This window comes from Gorilla gorilla, chromosome 12 (genome assembly GCF_029281585.2).
Source record: "Gorilla gorilla gorilla isolate KB3781 chromosome 12, NHGRI_mGorGor1-v2.1_pri, whole genome shotgun sequence".
Classification (NCBI taxonomy): Eukaryota; Metazoa; Chordata; class Mammalia; order Primates; family Hominidae; genus Gorilla; species Gorilla gorilla.
Window position 1 is genome coordinate 54204507 of NC_073236.2, and position 10770 is coordinate 54215276.

The window sequence follows — 10770 nt, forward strand, 5'->3', positions numbered from 1 at the left end:
GAATAATTTCACAAAAACACTTTAAACCCCATCAGAATACACCCATATTTCTTCAGTCCTAGCCCTCAATGTTACAAGTAGAAATGACAGTTAAGTTACAAACTACAGGCTGCAATTATGAATTCTGACCTTACTCAGTTTCCCCAGTTCTTCCCAAAAGAGAAAGCAGCCTCTCGATGCCTAAAGGGACTGAGATTCTTCCCTGTCCTCAGGTGGGGCAGTCCCCTGGGAGCCCTGGGATGGCTTATTAAAGAATGGACCCCAAACCAACCCTCTTAGACACACACCGTGATATCCTCCAACGAGGAATCGATGATCTCATAGTTGTCTGGAAGGCAGTAAAACTTGAGGGTGTGGAGGTTGAGGAAAACATGGTGGCTAAACTGGACACTGTGAATGTAGGCGTGAGACTTCAAACCCCGGCCTGTAGGGAAGGGTGAAAAGCTGTAATAGAAGGGCAGATACTAGAACACGCAGATCAGGTTTGCTTTTCCTTTCATTATTTTCTACCGGAACATGTTAATATCCGCAAAAAACAAATATTATGCCATTCATAAAATGAATCCTCCACATGAAGTTCTCTCATAAAAAAATTAGCAAGAAAGACTAGCACACTAGTTACTTCACTCTCTACATGGCCTAAGACATTGATTAGGGAAACAAATTTCACTATTTTTTAATATATATGTAAAATATATATAACCTATATATATAACTATATAATACATATAACTATATATTCATATATACTTTCCTATATACATGAAACTAGAAATATCTATGCATATATGTGTGCATAAATACACACGAACATAAATACATACATATCCTATGACAGTCCATCATCACTCAGTCCTGGATTTCTAAATGCCCATATTCAGGACAATGCTTTATCTATGTAACTTTTTTCATGTTGTTACTCCTTTCTAGAATCTCTCTCCCATAACCATTCAAACTCTATGTCCTGCCAATTCAAGTCCCACCTCAACTCTTCCATGAACTCAACATAAACACTCCAGCTAACATTGATTTTTGCACATTTCAACTCCTATTGCACTTATTTTTACTCCGTGCCACAGTCCAGCAGTAATCTTTATGATCTAACAGAACTCACTGGTTGTTTTACATGTCAACCTTGACTCCTTATAAGCTCCTTATGAGAGCAAAGAATACAGTTTTTATCTCTTTTTTTGAGACAGGGTCTTGCTATGTTAGCCAGGTGGGTCTTGAACTCTTGGCTTTAAACAATTCTCTTCCTCGGCCTCCCAAAATGCTAGGATTAGGTGTGTAAACCACTGTGCGCAGCTGTTTTTACCTCATTTGAATCCTCCACTATACTATGTACATGTGGCATCTGCTTGGTGTGAATGAGTTGAAATGATAAATTTTCAGAAAAAAAATGGAATAAAAAAAGTCCTTTGAGCTAAAGAATATTCCAAAAAAAAAAATTGTAGCCTGGGTAACATAATAAGGCCTTGTCTCCACAAAAAAATAAAATAAAATAATTAGCCAGATAGCAGGGTGCAATGGCTCACATCTATAATCCCAGCACTTTGGGAGGTACAGGCAAGCACACTGCTTGAGCTCAGGAATTTCAAGACTAGCCTGGGCAACAGAGTACAATCCCATCTTTTAAAAAAATGTGGCCGTGCACGGTGGCTCATGCCTGTAATCCCAGCACTTTGGGAGGCTGAGGAGTATGGATCACTTAAAGTCAGGAGTTCAAGACCAGCGTGGCCAATATGGTGAAACCCCGTCTCTACTAAAAAATACTAAAAGTAGCCAGGTGTGATGGTGCATGCCTGTAATCCCAGCTACTCAGGAGGCTGAGGCAGGAGAATCACTTGAACTTGGGAGTCAAGAGGCTGCAGTGAGCCAAGATCACGTCACTGCACTGCAGCCTGGGTGACAGAGTGAGACTCCATCTCTTAAAAAAAAAAAATTAGGCCAGGCGCGGTGGCTCACGCCTGTAATCCCAGCACTGTGGGAGGCCAAGACAGGTGGATTACCTGCGGCCAGGAGTTCAAGACCAACCTGGCCAACATGGTGAAACCCCGTTTCTACTAAAAATACAAAAATTAGCCAGGCATGGTGGCAAGCGCCTGTAATCTCAGCTACTCTGGAGGCTGAGGCAGGACAATTGCTTGAACCCAGGAGGCGGAGGTTGCAGTGAGCCAACCTGGGCAACAAAGCGGGACTCTGTCTCAAAATAATTTTAAAAAAGTAAAAATTAAAAAAGTAAAAATTAAAAAAATACATATATTAGAGATTCGAGAACCCAGAGTCTTTGAGATTACAGTCTTTCATATGACTAGCTCTTTCTCCCTTACAGATATATCCAGGTTCTGACCAGTCAGAGAACCTCTTATTGGTTTTCTAAGAATATTTCAATTTCCTGGGAACAAATAGAAATTATTAGATATGATTCCTGAGAACAGCTTACTTTCTTTAAAAAAAAAAAAAGTCCCTCTGGAGCAGATCTGCAGTTAGCTCTAACAACTTACTTACCTTGAAAGTACTTGCCACACACCAGACAGGCATAAGCATTGATGTGTGAGAGGGAGATAGAACACAGTTTCTCAAAGTCAAAGTCCAGCACACTCCTAAGGAAACAAAACAGAAAAAAATAAATAGGATGGACATGTAGGAAGGCACGCAAATGAAGCAGTGTTGGCTCTGTGACCCATGATACCATATAACATCCTTCAGAAAACAGTTCACAACCATATATACACCATGGGGGACACTGATTATTCCTCACCTCCACCCGCCATGCTCCAAAGCACTGTTGAGGTGTCTCCACCAGACACATAATACCCACAAGCCTCTTTCTCATTAGTGTTTGTAACCAGTTCAGGACTTTCCATTGCAGTCACTTTCTCTAGAGGGAAAGCTACAAGTTAGACTAAGGTAACAGTACCCCAACAGCATTCTGGAGGTGGAGAGGACATAAAAAGGGTGAATAAATCCTTGCATAAAAGAAAAACATATCACTTAAGCCCAGGAGTTTGTGACTAATGAGCTCTGATCCACCACTGCACTCCAGACTGGGATACAGAGTGGGATCCTCTCTTAAAAACAAATAATAATAATTAATTACAAAATAAAAATGTATTTTTATCCATAAAAACAAATGGAAAGCCTGAAGAATTTCAGAATACCTATAAACAGACCTATTTATTCAAGTGCAAAGTGAGTACTGGGCAGTAAGGAACAAAAACCTTATCTCCACTGAATCCACAAAGAGATTTATTCTCAAATAGTAACTCTTAATTAACCGATAATAATCCCAAAGAGCTATGCTGTCTAATTTATTAGAGGCCACTAGACAAAGTGGCTATTGACAATTAAATTTAAAATACAGCTGTCCCTCAGTAGCCACAGGACACTGGTTCTAGGACCCCTTCAAATACCAAAATCCACAATGTTCAAGCCCCTTACAGCTGGCCCTTTGTACCTTCAGGTTCCATATTCTGATACTGAGGCTGACTGTAATTCAATTAAATAAAATTTAAAATTCAGTTCTTCAACTGCAGGAGCCACTGAAGCCACAGGTGGCTCATGCCAACCATAATGAACAGCCCTTATAACTTTTTTGGTTTTTTTTTTTTTTGAGATAGGGTCTCACTTTGTCATCCAGGCTGGAGTACAGTGGCGCAATCTCAGCTCACTGCAGCCTCAACCTCCTAGGTTCAAGCAATCCTCCTGCTTCAGCCCCCCAAGAAGCTGGGACTACAGGAGTGCACCACCACACCTGGCTAATTTTTTTATTTTTTGTAGAGCTGAAGTTTTGCCATGCTGCCCAGGATGCTCAAACTCCTGAGCTCAAGCAATCTGCCTGCCTCAGCCTCCCAAAGTGCTGGGATTACAGGCATGACAAAGCACCCGGCCATAACTTTTTTTTTTAAGTTTTTTTAAAAGATGGGTCTCTCTGGCTGGGCGTGGTGGCTCATGCCTGTAATCCCAGCACTTTGGGAGGCCAAGGCAGGTGGATCTCCTGAGTTCAGGAGTTTGAGGTCAGCCTGGCCAACATGATGAAACCCCGTCTCTTCTAAAAAAAATACAAAAATTAGCTGGGCGTGGTGGCGGGCACCTGTAATCCCAGCTACTCAGGAAGCTGAGGCAGGAGAATCACTTGAACCTGGAAGGCGAAGGTTGCAGTAAGCCAAGATCGGGCCATTGCACTCCAGCCTGGGGGACAAAAGTGAAACTCCATCTCAAAAAAAAAAAGATGGGTCTCATTATGTTGACCAGGCTGGTCTCAAATTTCTGGCCTCAAGGGATCCTCCTGCCTTGGCCTGCCAAAGGGCTGAGTAAAGGCGTGGGCCACCACACCCAGCTCTTACAAGAGTAATTATATTATTGTAGAACATTCCCCTACAATACAGGTTGAAAAACATTCTACATGCCACCTGGGAATCAGAGAAAAGAATGCTATGATGAGGTAAACTACCTCAGCTTTCAAACAAATTTCTGTGTTTTTTTTCTGCTGAATCCCAGGCACCCAAAATAGTATCCAGCACATACTAGATACTCCATAAATATTTCAATGTGCTACTGTTATTTTAGGATACTATGCATCCTGTTACCCCAACATACAAATGCAAAATAAGCTCTTTAACAACATGTGTTCTGACACTTTAAATCAAAGAATAAGGAGTAACATGGCAAGAAGCACAACTCTCTAGACAGGTTCAAAAAAAGTAAAGTTTGTCAATGTGTTGTTCACTGTACAGTCCAAAAACTTTCTGCATAGATTCCATTGTTCTTGTGCTATCCTCAGCATCTCTGTCCTACTGACCTGTTAATGGTGTCCAGGTACGGGCAGTGGCGGCTCCTCCGGTCCTCAGAATCCACTCGGCCATTCTTTGCTGAAAGGAAAATCATCACAGGCTTTGAAAATGGGAAACCTATACTCAGGGCCAACTAACAGAACAAAAAAAGAAACAGAAATGGGAAAAACTAATCAAGATGAGTTCCTATTGTTTGGGTGGCAACAATATTGAAAAAAAAGTCCACCAGCCGGGCGCGGTAGCTCATGCCTATAATCCCAGCACTTTGGGAAACCGAGATGGGTGGATCACCTGAGGTCAGGAGTTCAAGACCAGCCTGGCCAACTATGGTGAAACCCCGTCACTACTAAAAATACAAAAATTAGCCAGGCATGGTGGTGGGCGCCTGTAATCCCAGCTATTCAGGAAGTTGAGGCAGGATAATCGCTTGAACCTGGGAGAAGGAGGTTGCAGTGAGCAGAGATCATACCGCTGCACTCCAGCCTGGGCGACAAGAGCAAAACTCCCTCTCAAAAAAAAAAGAAAAGAAAAAAGCCCACTAATAGAACAAGCCACAAACTGGGAGAATATATTTGGTATACATAAAATCAATAGAAGATTTGTTTGCATTTTACATAAAGAAATCCCATAAAGCATGAAAAATATGAAATGTCACAAGCACTAAAATAAACTAATTGTAATACAAATGTACCATATAGTTGTGTGTTTCGTTTTTTTGCTGTGTTTTTTTTTTTTTTGAGACGGAGTCTCGCTCTGTCCCCCAGGCTGGAGTGCAATGGCGCGATCTCAGCTCACAGCAACCTCCGCCTCCCGGATTCAAGCAAGTCTCCTGCCTCAGCCTCCCGAGTAGCTGGGACTACAGGCATACACCACCACACCCAGCTAATTTTCATACTTTTAGAAGAGACAGGGTTTCACCATGTTGGCCAGGCTGGTCTCGAACTCCTGACTTTGCGATCCACCCTCCTTGGCCTCCCAAAGTGCTGGGATTACAGGCGTGAGCCACTGCACCCGGCCACAAATGTACTACATAGTTTAAAGAGTGGCTGGGTGAGTGGCTCATGCCTGTAAACCCAGCACTCTGGGAGGCAGAGGCAGGCAGCTCACCTGAGGTCAGGAGTTCGAGGCCAGCCTGACCAATATAATAAAACCCCATCTCTACTAAAAAATACAAAAATTAGCCGGGCATGGTGGCATGCACCTGTAATCCCACCTACTTGGGAGGCTGAGACAGGAGAATTGCTTGAACCCGGGAGGCAGAGGTTGCAGTGAGCTGAGATCGTGCCATTGCACTCCAGCCTGGACAACAAGAGCGAAACTGTCTCAAAAAAAAAAAAAAATAGAAGAATGTACATGTGTATCTATAAATCTACCACTTGTCAAAAACTTGAGTGGGTCTCAGATCTTACCCTACTCGCAAGCTAACAAGTTAGCCTGTCACAGTTTTATGAATGCTGATGGAAATCATGTGACTGCCTGGCCTGAAATAAAGGACAGTTTATTAGAGTAATGACAGTAGCCGGAATATAGCATTGGTGTCAGTTTTCCAAGTGAATTCCCACAAGGCAAAGTGAGGAGAACCCATGCACACAGTGAGCTGCCTTACAGGAGACGAACCCTGTGCTTAGAGAATCTAAACCATTAACCATTTTTTCAAACGAGGTCTCGCTCTGTTGCCTATCCTAGTCTTGAACTCTACCTCATCCTATAGAATAGCTGCGATTACAGGTGTGAGCCACCACACCCTGCCCCAAATCTTTTATAACGGATTGTGCCCTTGTCTCGTTTTGTAGGGAGACACCATTTCTATCTTCCAAAGCTGCTCACTACACGAACATCCTTAACGAGAGTCCAGGAGCAAAGGCAGTCATCGCAGTACGTGCACAAACTCAAGAGACTAATGGAAAATTGTCTCCAGACTTTATTCAGCTTAAAAAGTGCTACATAATCCATACTTTAGTAGAGGTGCCCATTGCTCAAGCATTCTGAATATCTTGATTACAGAAATTACAAGACCTTATATGTAAAAACTGAAGGAAAGCCGTGCACGGTGGCTCACGCCTGTAAACCCAGCACTTTGGGAGGCCGAGGCGAGTGGAACACTTGAGTCCAGGAGTTCGACACCAGCCTAGGCAACACAGCGAGACATGCTTCTCTTAAAACGCAAAAAAAAAAAAAAAAAAAAAAATTCTTTTTTAAAATGGAAGGAAGTAACACTTGTAAAATCAGCACTGAGCCCCCACATCAGGCATTCGATAAAGGGAAGCTGCTGTTGTTACGATTTTTGCAGTTAGAAATACCATACGGTTGGCCGGGCACGGTGGTTCACGCCTGTAATCCCAGCACTTTGGGAGGCCGAGGCGGGCGGATCACTAAGTCAGGAGATCGAGACCATCCTGGCTAACACGATGAAACCCCCTTCTCTACTAAAAACACAAAAAATTAGCAGGGCGTGGTGGCGGGCGCCTGTAATCCCAGCTACTTGGGAGGCGGAGGTAGGAGAATCGTTTGAACCCGAGAGGCAGAGGTTGCAGTGAGCCGAGATCGCGCCACTGCACTCCATCCTGGGTGACAGAATGAGACTCCATCTCAAAAAAAAAAAAAGAAATACTATACGATTATTGAGAAGGGTACTGTCTTCATCAGAACAAGTCGAACAGCAGAACCGTCGAGTCTGGATCCCTCCTCTTCTCCACCCCAACCCCACCCCTCCCCCAACTCCGGCGCAGTGACCTGGCGGAAGATTAGAGACAAGAAAAAAGGACGCGAAAAAAAGAGGCTCTCGCGCCTAGCCCGGCCCGGCCCCGCGCACCTCGCACCTCCCGCTCAGGCTCCGAGTCCTCATCGACCTCGCGCTCCCGCTTCACCCGCACAAACGGGACAACAGAAGCCGGGGCCTCGCGCGCGCTAGCCGGCTCGACCTCCCGCTTCACGCGCACAGGGCTGCCCCGGGAGCTCGCCGCCTCAGGCTCCCGCTCCCGATCTCGCTCCCGCTTGACGCGACCGGCGCTGCCCCGCGACTCGGACTCTCGCTTCCCGCGGGTGGAACCGCGAGACTCCCGCTTAGACCGGCCGGACATCTCCACTACCAGCCGAGTCGTCCAGCGCAGGCGCCAAGCACGCTCCAGCGCGCGGCACAAGGCCAATCAGGAGAGGGGCTGGTAGCGAGCCCCGAACTCTCTACGAGTCGCCACTAGGGACAAATCACGCTGCAGAAAATTTGTGGGCGGTGCTGTTCCTGCACTGGCTTCCTCTCCCCTTAGAACCTTCTGTGGGCCTACTGTCGTTTACAGTTTACTGAGACGGGAACCTTTACTGGCGACAGTTTTCTGGATAAAAGCTGTCAGGTCGGGCGCGGTGGCTCACGCCTGTAATCCCAACACTTTGGGAGGCCGAGGCGGGTGGATCACCTGAGGTCGGGAGTTCGAGACCAACCTGACCAACATGGAGAAACCCCGTCTCTACTAAAAATACAAAATTAGCCCGGCATTGTGGCGCATGCCTGTAATCCCAGCTACTCGGGAGGCTAAGGCAGGAGAATCGCTTGAACCCAGGAGGCGGAGGTTGCGGTGAGCCGAGATCGCGCCATTGCACTCCAGCCTGGGCAACGAGCGAAACTCCGTCTCAAAAAAAAAGAAGCTGTCATTCGGCCCCAGATTTGTGCCTCGAAACCACCACCGTGAGGTCGTTTCCCACAGTCTCCGCGGCTTGGGGGCTGACAATCCTGCACAGGAAAACTAGGCGACATTCCCAAATCATCCCCTTGACAGCCCTAATTCTACTTTTAGAAGGTTCTTGGTACCATGAAAACGCAAATGCCCGGTAGAGGCGGATTTACCATGAAGCTAATACAGCTCTAACCTCAGGACCTGCCTTGAACTTGTTTGCTTGTTTGAACCGTTCCATTGAGGTATAATTGACATACAACAAACTACATGTTTAAAGTGTGCAATTTAGGCCAGGCGCTGTGGCTCATGCTTATAATACCAGCACTTTGGGAGGCCAAGGCGGGCGGATCACCTGAGGTCAGGACTGGAGACCAGCCTGGCCAACATGGTGAAACCCCGTCTCTACTAAAAATACAAAAATTAGCCGGGCGTGGTGGCACGAGCCTGTTACCCCAGCTACTTAGGAGGCTGAGGCAGGAAAATCGCTTGAACCCGGGAGGCAGAGGTTGCAGTGAGCCGAGATCGCCCCATTGCACTCCAGCCTGGGCAACCAGAGTGAAACTCTCCGTCATACCCACACCACACCACACCACACCACACCACACCACACCACACCACACCACACCACACCACACTGTGTGCAATTTACTGAATTCTGACTTGAGGTATATGTCAGAGGCGTTTGAACCAGACCAACTCCATCTTGAGTGAGGGTTAGGAAAATGAGGCTGGGCCTTGACAGGCTGCATTCCCAGGAAGTTAGGTATTCCTAGCCTAGAGATGTCTGCAGTTAAGGGAACAGAGAGATAATGTTTACTAAACAGATCCAGACTTGGGAGTGTCCTAATATCCCAATATCTGGAGAATAAAGGCATTCCTAATTTTGCTTTAAATATAATATTTCTTCTTGCAAAATATAATAATTAATAAAATTAATCCTTTATCACAAACCCTTGTAGCAGAGCACATCTCCCCGTGATCTTTTTATCCTATATATAAACAAGCATTGTAGCCATGGTGGATGCATTCCTCCTTTTACTTTCAGGAACGCCCTATTCTGTCAATGGAGTAGCTGTACTTTCACTACTTTATTTTTTATTTTTTTTGAGACAGAGTCTTGCTCTGTCACCCAGGTTGGAGTGCAGTGGTGAGATCTCGGCTCACTGCAACCTCTGCCTCCTGGGTTCAAGTGATTATCCTGCCTCAGACTCCTGAGTAGCTGGGATTACATGCACCTGCCACCATGCCCGGCTAATTTTTGTATTTTTAGTAGGCACAGAGTTTCACCATGTTGGCCAGGCTGGTATGGAACTGCTGACCTCAAGTGATCCGCCCACCTCCCCTTCCAAAGTGCAGGGATTACAGGCATAAGCCGCCACACCTGGCTACTTTACTTTCTTAATAAACTTGCTTTTACTTTGCACTGTGGACTCACCCTCAATTCTTTCTTGCACAAGATCCAAGAACCCTCCATTGGGGTCTGAATACGGATCCCTTTCCTGTAACATATACACCCATGAAGCCATCACCACAATCAAGAGACAGGATCTGGGCCCAGTACGGTGGCTCACACCTATAATCCCAGCACTTTGGGAGGCCTGAGGCAGGAGGATCACTTGAGGTCAGGAGTTCAAGACTAGCCTTGGCAACATAGAGAGACCCCCGTCTCCACAAAAAAATTTTAAAATTAGCTGGGCATGGTGGCATGCTATTCAGGAGGCTGAGGCAGGAGGATCGTTTGGGCCTGAGAGGTGGAGGCTGCAGTGAGCAGTGATTGCACCACTACAATCCAACCTATGCGACAGTGAGATCCTGCCTCAAAAAAATAAAAAAATAAAAAAAAATTTAAAGAATCTACCCAGCCCCAAAGATATCCTCTTCCTCCCAGAGAACCCCCACAAAAATCAACTGATCTCTCGGTCACTATAGATTAGTTTGCACTTCCTAGAGTCTCATATAAATGGAATCATACAGAGTCCCTGGCCTCTTTCACTGGGCATATTTACTTTATGATCCATCCATGTTGAGCTACAGATCTCCCTTTGGATTGCTCAGTAATATTCCATCGTGTGGCTGGACCACCATTGGTCCCTGTTTTTTGTTTTTGTTTTTTGTTTTTTGAGATGGAGGTTGGACTGCAGTGGCTCGATCTCGGCTGACTGCAACCTCCGCCTCCCGGGTTCAAGCGATTCTCCTGCCTCAGCCTCCCAAGTAGCTGGGATTACAAGCACCGGCCATCAAGCCCAGCTAATTTTTTGTATTTTTTTTAGTAGAGACGGGGTTTCACCATTTTGGCCAGGCTAGTCTCG

At 45.6% G+C, this 10770-nt stretch overlaps 1 protein-coding gene across 6 annotated transcripts in view; it reads right to left on the reverse strand.

Moving 5' to 3' along the window:
- The window catches only part of USP39 (ubiquitin specific peptidase 39), a 46089-nt gene that overhangs the window by 25002 nt on the left and 10317 nt on the right, over window positions 1-10770 (reverse strand). For 3 of the 6 annotated variants that reach the window (XM_019020839.2, XM_055378173.2, XM_055378174.2), the window contains exons 2-4: window positions 4802-4871; window positions 2509-2603; window positions 288-424 (exon numbers count right to left, since the gene is read on the reverse strand). Coding sequence is in view for 5 of the 6 variants with exons in the window: in XM_055378173.2 (XP_055234148.1) it covers window positions 288-424; window positions 2509-2603; window positions 4802-4871 (302 nt within the window). In the remaining variant the exon portion in view is untranslated. Of the gene's footprint in view, window positions 1-287; window positions 425-2508; window positions 2604-4801; window positions 4872-7605; window positions 7995-10770 lie in introns of those variants that run through there. The other 3 variants (XM_019020837.2, XM_019020838.3, XM_063695734.1) reach the window with 3 other exon arrangements.